Source organism: Physcomitrium patens, chromosome 8 (assembly GCF_059467195.1).
Source record: "Physcomitrium patens ecotype Gransden chromosome 8, ASM5946719v1, whole genome shotgun sequence".
Lineage (NCBI taxonomy): Eukaryota > Viridiplantae > Streptophyta > Bryopsida > Funariales > Funariaceae > Physcomitrium > Physcomitrium patens.
Window position 1 is genome coordinate 5,158,197 of NC_143417.1, and position 15,372 is coordinate 5,173,568.

A 15,372-nucleotide genomic window follows, 5' to 3' on the forward strand; every position below is an offset into this window, starting at 1 on the left:
CACACACACACATATATATATATATATATATATATATATATAAACATACTCTTGTTTTAGAAATAACTTTCTGGTGGGCAGGGGAAAATACTGTGATGCCTAATCCAAATGATGGAGGCTTTGAGTGAATTATGTGGGAAAAAGATTCAAACTTTTGAATATGCTTTTGCAATGAGTGTAGTCGTGCTCTTCATACAATGCTATGATGCCCAATCATGGGAGTAGTGGGTGGTTTAATTTTCTTGAAGGGTATTTGTAGGGTAACCATTGGAAGAAGGCAAGAAAAAGAAACACAAAGACGATGGCAAAAGATAAGAAGAATGGAAAGAGGCAAAAAAGCAGAAAAGAGAAGGATGGAAAAAGAATGAATGAGGAATTGAAAAGGTGTTTATGGAAAGAAAAGTTATAGGAAGGGAAAGCGGCATAGAGTGAAAAGGAAAAAGTACAAGGGTTGATTCCTGAGCAGAGGAATTTGGGGCACTACACATTGTTTGCCAAGTGGATAACACCACGAGTCCAGCGTGGCAGCTGCCAGCTCCTCTCCACATGGAACTCACCCACTACTAGGAAATATATAAAAAAAGTAAAAATTAGGATTTGACCACAGCGTTGACAAGGGGGTGGTTGGTTCCAAAACTTAGATACGGCAGCCCTAATCTTTGGCCAAACAACAAGTATCTCTCGTTTCTTGCTTCGTTCAAGTAATCTCAGAGAATTGAATGTGGTGTATCGAATATTTCACTGTGTTGTTTACTGTGTTAGAGGTGAACCACACAGTGCAACATTCGATACGTTTGATGAAACACTTTTCAATGAAATGTTATTTTGGGTATCCGTTTTTGACATTGGTGGAGTGGGATGAGGGACAGTGAAAATGGATCTGATGATGAAGCGGCGTCGAGCTGACAGAGAGAGTGAGAGAGAGGAAAAGACAGCTCTTGGTGTGGGATCAACATCATGGGGAACTTATTGTTTTTGCAGAGGCGCAGTTGCAACAGCTGGGTTGTGAAGGAATAGTAAAGTGGTGGTAAAATTTTACATGAGAATATTGGATGGGTTTCGACAGCCTTCAAAATTGATTGATTACCACAGCAGTGTAAAGGAAGGACATGGGAACAAGGGTGGGCGCAGGAGCAATCAAAAACTCATGTTTAGGGTTCCGGGAAAGGTCAAACACAGCATCTTAACAACTTCTGCATATGTTGGTACGAGATTTTCCTGCCGGAAACGAAAGAAAATGAAAAAAGTAATGTGGAGAAGAAACAAACAAGGGAAGATGGAGAAGGAGAAGACTGCCAAATTCAAATCGAGATAAAAGTAGTGCACCCGACACCGCCTCGTTGCTGCGCTCGTGTAGCTGCGCTCGTGTAGCTGCGCTCGTTCGCCGTATCCTACAACTCTTCACCCCAACTACATCCGAATCAGACAATCAGTCGACTACTGTCACTTCGCAATCTTTACAACAATCACCATCGTGACCGCGCATCGAGGGTTTTTATTTTTTGGGTTTGAGAAGCAAGCATTGGCAAGGATCATGTTGACATAGTCGCAAGCAGTAGTGACCAGGGTGGGTGTAGTGATAGATTGCGGCAAGTGTCGTGGATATAGCAGGGATTTTGCGGACAAAGGCGCTGGTGCAGGTCGATTTCTAGGCAAATTGGTGTAGACCTTGTAAGCTCGTGGCCACCAGTATGATGAGAAGTTGTTGGGCAATGCGACGACTCTCTCAAACATCTTACTGTTGATAAACTCCAAGTCGATGTATCAGAACCAATGCACATGGAACAAAACCACTTCATAAAATTTTCAACACACGTAGAGTACTATGACAGAATTTTTGGAGTCTCAACGCAAATTGAAGTGAAATCTGGAGTTGGAGCATTTAACCTGGGCAATTATGATCACTCCAAGAGTATGTCGATCAAGACTAATGCGCCCAATAACTTCGACGAGTGTTAAGAAACACGGATATAGATAGATGTGAGGTATAGCTCATGGGAGAATGTCTCCGTGCCGGCCTTACTGATAGCGCGCTTTTGATGATAAGGATCATACACAACTATATTGAAGCTTAGATAAGTGGTATGGTGATAATCGCCAGAAAAATAATGTCATGTAGAAGTAAGCAGTACGACGAAACCCATCAAAAGGGTTGCTGCGGTTCTTCCTGTCGAGTTAGATGTCTAGTTGTACGCAGTCAGGAGATATGTTACATGTGTCTTGATCCACACAAATATATTCAATTCGCGTTGCTACAATCCTACACGCAGAGACTGTTTCTACACGGTAAAGAAGTTTCAATCGACTGGCATTGCTCTGTAGATCACGTTCAGATTTGTCTCACGCCGGCCGTCCTGTGCTGTCAGTTGTATACTGTTCACATGCCATATCCAGATGTCTGATTTGGTCAAGGTACTGAGTGAGATTCGGAGCTCCACGGTTCCATCAAAAAAACAATTAAATAAGTTATATACTGGTCGATAAACAAGCGATGCTGGAGGCGGAATATTATTTCTAAGTGTATGTTCATAAACTTCCCTACCTGACATTCTCAAAATAAATTCGAATTCTCTCCATTTCAACAGAAACGAAGAAATTTACATGAACGAAATGCATGTTTAAGCTTTTCAGGAAACGCCCAACTGATAACCTAGTCTAAACCCATTAACAATGTGAATCTACGATGAAGTTTGAGGCTCAGAACCCAGAATGCCAGACGAAACGGTGAACCCAAGTAGATTTCAGGACTTGGTATGAACACAATCGTCAACTACTTCTCGTCTTCCAGACGGAAATGCATTCCACACAAATGTACGATGCAGTTCCATAAAAGACAAACTTCCAGTCTGAAATTCTGATCTGACTTGAAAACAAGAACCGAGCAATTCAATCAAGAGAAAATTGTTACATACGCATGATAAAAACTACATTGATTGCAGGTTTACCTCAAGCAGGATAAGGTCCTAAAATTTCGACTAATAATGGCAATGAAATGAACAACAAACCTCGACCAGTAAGCGACGAGTTACGCAGCTGTAAGAGAAGGGAGGCACTTCTTGAGCATGGATTCAATTTTCGCCAACGATATCGCGCCCTCGTAGCGTCCACCAGGAATGGGTTTGCCATCTGCGAACATGATAAGCGTCGGCAACCCATACACTTTGTACTCCTCAACAAGCGTTGGGTTAGGGTCCGTCTCAACCTTCACAACCTTCAACTTCCCATCATACTTCCTGTCAATGGTGTCCATGCTGCTGGCCACAAGCTTACAAGGTCCACACCAATTTGCCCAGAAATCAACCAGCACCGGCTCCTTCGATTGCCGCACCTCTGCGTCAAAATTATCCTGGTTTACGCTAATAACCTTACACCGAACTCCAAAGATAGAAATTCTCTGACTACCCTTGCTAACCATCGCCCGCAACGACCCACAGCTCGCTGGCCCCTGCCATCTCCACGATACTTGCCGCAATCCGCCACTACCCAACACCGGAATCTGTGCCGAAACCCTACATCCTGCTTCACAACAATTGTTCCTAACCAAACCCGACGACACTGCCCCAGCCCTGCTCACCACTGCTTGCGACGATGTCAACATGATAATTGCCAATGCTTGCTTCTCAAACCCAAAAAACAAAAAACCCTCGATGCGCGGTCACGATGGTGACTGTTGTAAAGATTGAGAATTGACAATAGTCGACTGATTGTCTGATTCGGATGTAGTTGGGGTGAAGAGCTGCAGGATACGGCGAAATGAGCGCAGCTAACCAAGCAGCAACGAGGCGGTGTCCGGTCCATTACTTTTACCTCGATCTCTATTTTACTGGGTTCATCTTCCCACGTTTGTTTGTTTTATAAAATGATATAATTTTCTGGCGAAATCCATCCAAGGAATTGAACAGAAGAATCTATTGGATGGATTTCAACGAACCATCAATCTGAACAGAAGAATCTGGAAAACCTATCTAGACATACCATGCCAAGAATCTCTAACCCAACTGCTCTTCACATCCCTAGTTAAAGCGGTTCAGAGATTTTATATCCTTAACGCATGTTTGAAAAACCCACCTAGTAAAAGAACATCTACATGTCTGCGATCCTACCCATTACCTTGCTATCCTTGAAGTGCACAACAGGAAACAGAACATGAAGATGCCTCTTTGTCTGAATTTGTTGACGCTGAGAACATGGATTCCAGGGCATGGAGAAATCTTGAGCGTGTTTAGCACGTATATCGAAGTATTACCCATCAAATTATTAGTTACTGTCAGAGATTTGATTGCGTGTCTAGCGATTAATCTGTGCATATTCCCAGCACGTTGTGAATGTTCCATGCAATCTCCACGCGTACCAAGCCGGGAGATCACGGGGTTGTGGCCTTAGGCCTTCGGGTCGGGACAGGGTTAAAATAAGACCTGCCAGATGTGATGCGTTCTTATCATTCTGCATTGAAAGTTGCGCGGATTACGTTAGACACTCCACATGGCATACAATTCAAACAGCATGAGAACTCTGCCGGATTGTGTACACAACACGAGCAATTCTGCATGTTCCGTGTAAGGAGTCGTGTGAAGCAGTCGTCACCATTGAGGAAATCCGGCGACGCGATCAGACTCCGCCTCTGACCTTGATGCTTTACAAATTAGTGAGAGAGTCTCTGATGTATTCGAAGTAAGGCATTTCTACCCACTCGGCACAATGTGCTAAAAGCTTCTTCGAAGAACTGTGGGAGAGTAGTAAATCAGGACTCGTCACAATGTTCAGTAAAATAAGAGTTTGTATTTTCAGAAGGACTTGATTTCATTACAATCAACGAAATGTGAAAATGCTCCGTGATGTTGCAGCACATATTCAGTTTTAATCAAATCAACATGGCCTTATCTACCTACTCATTTTTTAAGAATTTCCGGATATAATTTGATGTTCAAATTAAGGGATGGAGATAACTGCATCGGGAGCTAGTAAGCAAACTTCAATCGATTAAGTAAACGATCATAGGAGGAAATGGGGGTAGAAGACAGAGCCAACAACAGTTCAAAGTAGAAACAGGGATCACTCCAAGAAATAGAGTAAAGTTTCATGAATTGATCGGAGCAATTACAGTACAAAAATTCCTAATCTGTACAATTGGAAACAACTTATGGTTTCCTGCGAGCGGCAAATCTCGGTGCCAATGAATATGAGACTCGTCGCCTCGTTGTTCCTGAACTACGGTCTATTGCAGGGGTTCAGAAAATGCCCCGAAAATCAATTTGAAACACTAACACCACGCCATCAAGTAAAAAACAGACTGGAGACACATCCGTCTACCGCTGAGATGCTCGAATGAAAGTCTCGTAGAAATTGAGCCCGTCAAACTGTGGCGCCATCTTGGGAGTCCTGCTGCTACTCCTCCGAGCCGCCTCCTGCCTCAACCCAGCGTTCTTCTCAACGTCACGCTTCACTTGCTCTGCATCCCCCTCCCGTCGCGAGCTATCAACACCACTCACTCCTTTCGGCGACTCCATCATCGCAGCCTCAAAGCTCACCAACGCTACCGACCCTGCGGCCGAAGCAATTCGGATCCACTTCGAAAACGCACCCATAATTCAGAGTTTCAAACCTACCACAACCTTGCCAAAATCTCCTGTAACGATGTCTCCCTTCCAAATTGAGCACAGATCCGCGCAGCACACACTACCAGTACGGGCCAAAGAGATAAAGAGCTAAAGAGCACACAATGAAGTGCAACGAATCTCAATCCTGTATAAAAGCAATCAAAAGTCTGCAATTCACCACGACGCGCCAATAATCAATCCTACCTCGGTTGCTGGTGGCGTGCGACTCTTATTATTTCGGCGTGAAGTTACGGCAGCCTTCATTCAGCTTGCCTAGTCCGCAACGCGGCAACCAGAAGCTTCACGAGAGACCAATCAAAAGCATCTCCTATAACCGCTCACCTGTACATTATACTTGGATTTAGCTAACACATGTTCGCATTATCGACAGGCTCGGAGAGGACGAGTCCACGCTGCGCGGAGACTATAAACGGCATTGGGGGCTGAAAGTTCACCGCGTGGGCTGTCGCGGTCGCGCGTTCAAATGTTGGAGGTGAGACTGGGTTCGGATGGGGCGGCTGACGTGGGGGACTACTTCCAGGTGGCAAGTGAGGTGGCGTTGCTGACTAGACTACGAGGGTCGGTAACTAGGGTAGTTGCACGGTTGGGTCGGGCACAGGGGTGGTGGACCAGGGCAGCTTTGGCCGCGCTGGCTGACACGTTTTGCTTGTGTGGGGAGACTTGCAAAAGTAACAGACTTGTGGGTACTCGGCAGACGCTGAACTTCATTTTATTTCATAAAAAAGCAAATAATGGCACCCACACCCACACACACACACACACACACATATATATATATATATATATATAATTATATGTTAATGAGAAAGTGTAGTTCTTTATGGCAATCGTCAAATGATCAGATTTTTTTTAAAATAAATAATATAAAAATAAACACACATCTACATATATCTACATTTGCGTGGTTTGTGAATGCTATATTAAGCGTGATATGTTAACATTTGTGAATGCTACATGTGACATATGCGTGGTTTGTGAATGCTACATGATAAGTAACTGAATTTCTTTGATGAATAGTGTAATGAGCATTATTTGGAAGTGTCTGTCCATCTCTGTATGGTTTGTTTTCACATGAGGGTATCTACTAATATGCATGATATTAAGCATGATATGTTCTGTATCAATCATTTCTTTCTTATCTCAATGTTTAGATGCTATTATTTCACTGAGTTAATGGTGATGAAATGCTGTGTTGTGTGTTTGTGTGTGTGTGTGTGTGTTTCTTTTTTGAAAATTGGGTTTGTCCATCCATTAGTATATTTTGCTTTGAAATAGGATATTATTGAGAGTATGCAAGTGGTTAATTCTTTATTTGTGATTTTAATTAATCCATATATATATATATATATAATCATCTTACTTTAGTATAATTTCTTATTTCAATCATATCAATGTTTTAATTTTCTCATTGAATTGATGTTATTAAAAATAAATCTAATCATTTTGTTATATCTATATTATTCAAAATCATTCTCTAACAATCAGGAGCTATAATAATTTTCATTTTTTTAGGTTAGCATAATAGCTTCATCAAATATTAGTTTTCAAATGTTGAGCACCAACCATATCATGATTCTTATTATAATTGAATATAATAATAGAAAAAATATTTCTATTTCAAATTGGAATTAGTAAAGACAATTTGAATTTTTTGCATTGTTCTTTGTACAAAATATAATTTGGCTATTGCAAATTTTTAAATTAGAACCTAAAATTCAACTTTAAGGAAATACAGATTCTAAAATCATAAATGGATACAAAAGACATCAAAACATCCATGTATATTAACTGAAAGGAGTCATTAAAAGCTTCAAAAGAATAGCATAATAAATTGCAGCTAGCATGGAACAAGTATACGATGAAAGTTCTAAAAACCACAATTCTAAAGAACAATTTTTTATATGGCATTGAATGCTGAAGCTAGATAAAAAATAGAGGTAGTTGTGCAAAAGTCACTTTTGAAGAAGATGAAAGGTGTATTATTTAACTATTATAATCTATTGATTTATTTTATTTATCTTAGCATTAGAACATTAAATTATAGATTGCCAATAATCTTCCAAAAGAAGATCTTAATATCCAACATCGAAAAAAATGGGAGACATATATTTAGAAATAAATAACAATTATACTTATGACTCAAAACATGTAGTTTTTTACAGAAGCAGATATAATTGTAGGTAGTGAGAAGAATGTACAAAATGACTAGATTGATGACAATGGATTTATAGTAGTACAACATTACAAGAATAAAAAAGATCAAATAAAAACATAGTCGATATTGAACTTTTGGAAGAAATAATACAAATAAAATTATTATTTAATATATCTATTATATTAGTAATTTTTTCCAAGTAAGTGTGTACACATAATAGTGTCTCAAAACAATATATTAAACTAATAGAAAAAATGATATAGGAGAAAAATAAATAAATCTTATTGTTGTTATTATTATTATTTGTATGTTAGTGTTGTTTCAAAGAGAGACAATATTGTGCAAAATAACAATGTTTCCAAGGCTAATAATTAAGGGATAGTATTGAATAAGAAGCAATATATAGAAAGATAAATTAATTATTGACAATAGAATTATTAATTATACACAATAGAAATAGAGCAAGTAACAATTGCTTTAACAATCACATAATATAAAATAATGATTTTCCAATAAGTAATGCATAAGATAAATTATAAAAATATTTATATACACAGAATATAAGAAATGGTAATTATTAACAATGAACTATTGGAAAACTCAATAGTGCAATATGATAGAAATACACAAATCTTAGGCTATAGCAAAAAAAAAACAAGGATTTCTAAAGTAAAAATAAGATGAACTAGAGTAAAATATTATCCTCTTAATGCTACTAGTACAACAAAAAATTGAAAGTATTGTAGATTATAGGAATAAAACTTATTTGCAATGAAATATATCAAAATTAATCAACATTGACAATACCTATGTAAAAAAGATATAAATTAGTATTTTTATTAATTAAAAATTAGTAAAAAAAAAAGAAAAAAGAAAAAATAGTAATACAATCTATTTATCAATCAAAAGAAAAGACTACAATAAATCCAAGTGTAGTCAATAAGTTTAATTTAAGTAATAATTTCAAACTAAAATTTTGAGTGTTACTATGTCAAGGACAAGAACTCGATGAAAGCTAAAGAGTAAGTGAGACTTTTCTCAAAAAAGAAATAGGACAAAATAGAAATATGTATATTAAGAAAGAAACTGGAATGGCTATTGCCAAAATACAAGAAAACTAGAGACCCTTGAAACTAGACTAGAAGCAAGAAAGGAGTTGACAAGAGTGAAGAAGCCTTCACTCTTGTCTCTATATATACTATCTAACTAGGGGCTACGTGGCGACGTTCTATAGGACCTCCAATATGTGTTGACTTTGTAGGACACATGCCTTGACTTACAAGGCAAGTTTTCCTACGTGTGGGCCACATAGTTAGCTTGATCTTCAAGCTAACAACATGTGTGGCACATGGCCAACTTGTTGACCACGTTTCTAATCCAAAAAGTCAATTAAAGACACCTATGAAGTCAAAGCAGCGTCTAGGAAGTTTCTAGGAAGCTTCTATATTAAATATTATATAATTAACTTACTTTTATCTACTTTTACTTACTTCTACCTATTTCTATATGTAATTATTAGCTTATATGATTATGGCCGTGACATTACCTCCCCTTCTAGAGACGAGTTCCACGAGGAGCGGTCATCATATGTTGAGGAAATCTATGATGCGACGAATTATATTCGCCACATACTCTGATCTGTGTTCTCTTCGAAGATGATTGATAGGGCCTCTCAACCATCGGTAGTGTCCCATACCAGGGCGGGAAGACCACCCAGTTATTTGATCATTATTGAGGCCTTCATAACTTCCTTCGAATAGAATATTCGGAACACCATCAGGAGTTGTTCCTACCTCTAGCAAAATCACCAAACATCGGGAGTCCCTTCCCAAATCGTGATACCAAACGCGTTGTATCTCACCATCTGTTCGAGGAAAAACATGTCGTTCTTGAAGATCTTCATCTCGATTGCGTCGTCTTGAAGGTTGTGACAATCGTAATGTCTCGTCCGGTAGGTCAGCAAACGAAGGTTCTTGAGTTGAATCCGCTGGTTGTTGGCTCTCCATCTAATTAGCATCACAAATGTAAAGAAGTTACAAACAAGGATAGGAAATTGAATGTTATCTTGCCTCAATCTTGTCTCTTTTATAAGAGAGGTTTTCATCTTGGTTTTGATGGATGTCGTTGATGAAAAACTTTGACTTTAGCTGATGCATTTCCTAGATTCCTGGATGGCTCCCATGTGCGCTCACTAATATCATATCCGCGCCAATGAACAAGATATTCCAGCTTATTTCGGCGCCGCCTTGAGTCTAATATCTCTTCCACCTCAAATTCTTCATTATTATCTACTTCTATAGGAGGCGATGGCATTTGTCTTCTTCCTTGTATATCCACTGTCTTATATGGTTCAAGAAGAGACACGTGGAATACAGGATGGATCTTCATTGACTCTGGTAGATGTAACCGATATGCAACTGGGTTGATCTGTTCAGAAACAGAAAAGGGGCCAAGCCTACGATAGTCCAATTTGTCACAAGGTCGAGTGGTCTTGATATTGCGACGAAGTAGCCATACCTTATCACCCACGTTGAGTTGTGGTTGCTCTTTACGATATACATCTGCATTTATCTTTTGTCGTTCTTGAGCTTTCTTCAACTGCGCCTTCATTATTGCATGTAACTCTGACAACCGATTTGCCATGTCTTCTGCTGCAGGATTATCAACTTTTGAAAAATCAAAAGTATCAAGTCGTGGATGATAGCCATAATTGGCAAAGAAAGGTGTTTGTTGCGTGGAAGAGTGTACTGTATTATTATAAGCAAACTCTGCCAATGGCAGAAGGATTGTCCAATCATCTTGTTGGTAGTTGATGGTACACCTTAAATACTGTTCCAAGACTTGGTTTACGCGCTCTGTTTGTCCATCAGTTTGAGGATGGAAAGCTGAAGATAGCTTTATGTCCACTTTTAAAATCTTGAAAAGAGTCCTCCAGAATCTCGACACAAATTGAGTTCCCCTATCCGATATGATATCTTTAGGTAATCCATGATAGCGATAGATATTATCAATGAAAAGCTTAGCTGTTTCTTCACCTGTGATAGATTTTGTACATGGCATAAAATGTGCCATCTTGGTGAAACGATCTACTATCACAAATATAGAATCATAAGATCTTGAGTTTGGAAGATCTGTGATGAAATCCATAGAAACAGAAGACCATGGTTGTTCTGGTATAGGTAATGGCTGAAGAAGTCCGTAGGGTCGATGTCGAGGAATTTTTGATCTTGAACAAATATCACATGATTGTACAAAGTCTTTGACTGACTTCCACATTTGTGGCCACCAAAAATCTCTTGATATGAGTTCCAGAGTCTTATTATATCCAAAGTGACCTGCTGCTGGAAAGTCATGACGTGCTTGAAGAACACGCAAACGTGCTTTTCCTTCTGGAACATATAGGCGTCCTTCAAAATATAATAGATTATTCTTGAACTCGAACTTAGAAGAATCATGAGACTTGGAAGAATTATTCTCGATATCATGAACAAGAGGGTCTGAGGACATACTGGACTGGATTTGCTTGAGAAAAGTTGAATCAACAGTCAGTGTTGATTTCACTGCTCGGAGATGAAATTGCTCCGGTTTCAAGAGGACCGTTCTTTGTTGCTCAAAAGCTGCATCTCCTTCTTTTGGTGCAAAATAAGAACGTCTAGACAGGGCATCGGACAAACCTTGTTGTTTTCCTGGCCGATAAATAATAATGAAGTCGAATCTTGACAAAGACATACTCCAACGAGCTTGACGACGGTTCAACACGCGTGCTGACATGAAATACTCGAGGTTCTTGTGATCTGTATACACAGTGACTGGACTAGAAGCACCTTCTAGATAATGACGCCATTCTTGAAAAGAATCCACGATTGCAAGAAGTTTTTTATTGTGGATTTCATAATTGATCTCGGCTGCTGAGAATTTTCTTGAATGAAAAGCTATCGGATGAAGTTTGTCATCTGTTCCCATTTGTGATAAAACTGCACCCAAGGCAAAATCCGATGCGTCTGTTTTCATAAAAAATACCTTGGAAAAGTCAACACGATATAAGACTGGTGCAGAGACAAACGATGTCTTCAAGGCTTCAAATGCTGCTTCCGCTTCTTGATTCCATTGGAATTTATCTTTACTAGTCAAGCGTGTAAGTGGAGCTGCAACTCGTGAGAAGTCTTTGATGAAGATCCGATAGTAATTGGCAAATCCCAAGAAACATTGGACATCTCTTACAGTCTTTGGAATCTTCCAATCCATGATTGTTTGGACTTTCTTAGAATCCATCATGAGACCATCATTTGAAATGATGTATCCTAAAAAGTCAACTTGAGTAGTGTGAAATACACACTTTTCTATCTTGGCGTACAATCCTGCATCTCTAAGTTTTTGTAATACTTGACGAACATGTATTTCATGTTCTTCAACATTCTTAGAATAAATCAGGATATCGTCTAGGTAGCAGACGACAAAATTGTCTAAGAATTCACGAAATACATCATTCATGAGATGTTGAAAAGCAGCTGGTGCATTCGTGAGTCCAAAAGGCATGACATTGTATTCAAAGTGTCCGTACCTGGTTCGAAACGCAGTCTTCCATTCATCTCCTTCTTTGATCCGTACTAGATTATATGCTCCTCTTAGATCTATTTTTGTATAGATCTTAGCTTGATTTAACTGGTCAAGGAGTCCTGATATCAAAGGTAATGGATACCTGTTCTTGATTGTGATCTTGTTGAGTCCTCGATAATCAACACACATTCGTAAAGATCCATCTTTTTTCTTTACGAATAAAATTGGAGCTCCTGCTGGAGATTTTGAATGGCGTATGAAATTCTTCGCTAAATTCTCGTCAATATATGTCTTGAGTTCAGCCAACTCATCTTGCGATAAACTGTAAATTGGTCCAAATGGTGGCTGAGTTCCTTCCTTGAGATCGATTGAACAATCGTATGGGCGATGCTCAGGAAGAATATCTGCATTCTTTTTCTCAAAAACGTCTTGATAATCTTGATATTGACTTGGAATGCCACTTGAAGTCTTTACGCTTTCAGAAATAGGTGCAGCATAAATAGCAAAAGTTGATCCTTCTTTTGCTGCGTGTATAAATGCTTTTGCACCTATAAGTGCGGGTTTTACTATACTAGACTCATGGTTTTTTACTTGATTAATAGAACTGTTACTAATGCTCCGAGGAAAATCAAGTTTACGAGAAATCCAATCTATTCGAGGATTATACTTTCATAACCATGATAAGCCTAAAATTATTGGATTAGAGGGAGATCTAATTATATTAAAAATTACGCAACTACTATGACCATTTATTACTACATCTACAGGAAGTGTTTCGTGAGTTACATCTCCAGAAGACAACGGACGACCATCTATGACTTCTACGTGTACAGGTTTAGTTTTTTGTATTAATGATATTCTATGACATCTAGCAAATTCTTCATCTAAAAAACAAGCTGAGGCTCCTGAATCTATCAAGGCAGAGGCTTTGTAATTATTAGGTCCTAAACGCACATCTATTATAAAACAAGGAGATGGTTCTGAGGAGAGGATAGGACCTTCATTAGAAGTTGTACAAGATTCCAGCCGCACGGTCCCTATTGTAGCTGGACGTACTCGTTTTCCGACATACTGTCTTCTTTGACAGCCGCACTCCTCATTTTGTAGTTACGTCGCTTCTTTGGACAATGTTGAGCAGTGTGCTTAGGTTCTCCACAATATAAGCACAATCCTTCTTGTCGACGACGAGACTTTTCTTGCTCAGTAAGAGGTTTGAAACGTACCGCATCAATTTGCATATCCTCTACTTCTGAAGATATGTGTTGAGGAGACGTCGGTGTTGCCATTGAATTGTAGTAACGTTGAGGCCCACTTGTGCGACTCTCGGATCGAAATTCAAAAAGTCGATTGTCGCACTTCACAGCAAAGTCAATTGCTTGACTCAATGTTTGAGGATCAGGTAAATTAAGCATCAATTTCTTTATCTCATATTGTAATCCGTAGAGAAATTGACTCACAAGTGCGGCATCATCCCACTTGATATCAGTTGCAAGTTGTCGAAATTGCGAAGCATATAATGTTACTGATCGATTGCCTTGTCGCAAAATATGGATCTTGTTGGTTGCAACACGAATTGCATCATGTTCTCCAAACATGGATCGAAACTCCGCCAAAAAAGCCTCCAGATTATCCAATATTGGATCTCGTCGTTCAAGAAAAGATGAAAACCATGACAATGCTAAACCTGAAAGAAGTGTACCAATGAATCTAACTTGTGACCCTGGAGTTGGATAGCTCTGGGGTTGAAGTTCAATCACTAGTTGGACCTGATTGATGAATCCTCGAAACTTGGATCTGGTACCATCAAACTTCTCGGGCAAGGCAACTCTCGGTTCTCTAACACTCGAAGGGTGTTCCATTCTGGGAGAAGGGACATGGTTTGGTGCAGATGTTGAAGCAGCCCCAATCATCTCTATATCTTCACTTCCTACCATTCTTGTTGCTCCTTGTGGTGGTAAATTGAGTTGATGCATCGCAAGCATTAACTCCCTCAATTGTTCTCGCATCTGTGCCATTGTACTCTTCATTTCAACAAGCTCTGCCATAGTAGCACTTAGAAAAGAGAAGATGTCTAATAACGCTCAAAACAAATAGAAGAGAGGAATTGATAACAAAAAAAATACTAAGAACAATATCAGTTTAAAAGAGGGTAATCCGCAACTTCTAATGCGCTTATGTCTTATCAAGAAAAAGGGGTAATCCACTCTTAATCAAGAAAAGACAAAGCTCTGATATTGTAAGTGTACTCTTGTCAATCTGTCAAGGACAAGAACTCGATGAAAGCTAAAGAGTAAGTGAGACTTTTCTCAAAAAAGAAATAGGACAAAATAGAAATATGTATATTAAGAAAGAAACTGGAATGGCTATTGCCAAAATACAAGAAAACTAGAGACCCTTGAAACTAGACTAGAAGCAAGAAAGGAGTTGACAAGAGTGAAGAAGCCTTCACTCTTGTCTCTATATATACTATCTAACTAGGGGCTACGTGGCGACGTTCTATAGGACCTCCAATATGTGTTGACTTTGTAGGACACATGCCTTGACTTACAAGGCAAGTTTTCCTACGTGTGGGCCACATAGTTAGCTTGATCTTCAAGCTAACAACATGTGTGGCACATGGCCAACTTGTTGACCACGTTTCTAATCCAAAAAGTCAATTAAAGACACCTATGAAGTCAAAGCAGCGTCTAGGAAGTTTCTAGGAAGCTTCTATATTAAATATTATACAATTAACTTACTTTTATCTACTTTTACTTACTTCTACCTATTTCTATATGTAATTATTAGCTTATATGATTATGGCCGTGACATACTAATGGATTAAAAAAATTCTACAATGAATGATATTAGATATTTGGTAGCAATGTGGGAAGCTTATTAACCATGTATAATAATCTCTTTCATTGATTGGTTATTTTCAACTTTATTTGTAAGCCACAATGGTATTAGCAAGACAAATTTGATAACTAAAATACAAATCAACAAATAAAAATAGTTATTCATAACAACAAAATATATTAGGAAGGTCAATACATTTAAATG

At 38.7% G+C, this 15,372-nt stretch overlaps 1 protein-coding gene across 1 annotated transcript; it reads right to left on the reverse strand.

Annotated features, from left to right (window-relative positions):
• Positions 1-2,860: 2,860 nt before the first annotated feature.
• LOC112285867 (thioredoxin) lies at positions 2,861-4,167 on the reverse strand. The gene has a single exon (XM_024527174.3). The coding sequence runs from the start codon at positions 3,596-3,598 to the stop codon at positions 3,026-3,028; it is 573 nt and encodes a 190-aa protein (XP_024382942.1). The 5' UTR covers positions 3,599-4,167; the 3' UTR covers positions 2,861-3,025.
• Positions 4,168-15,372: the final 11,205 nt, after the last annotated feature.

Bases quoted from the DNA above. Each gene is read 5' to 3' on its own strand.
- LOC112285867 (XM_024527174.3), bottom strand. From the start codon at position 3,598: ATGTTGACATCGTCGCAAGCAGTGGTGAGCAGGGCTGGGGCAGTGTCG.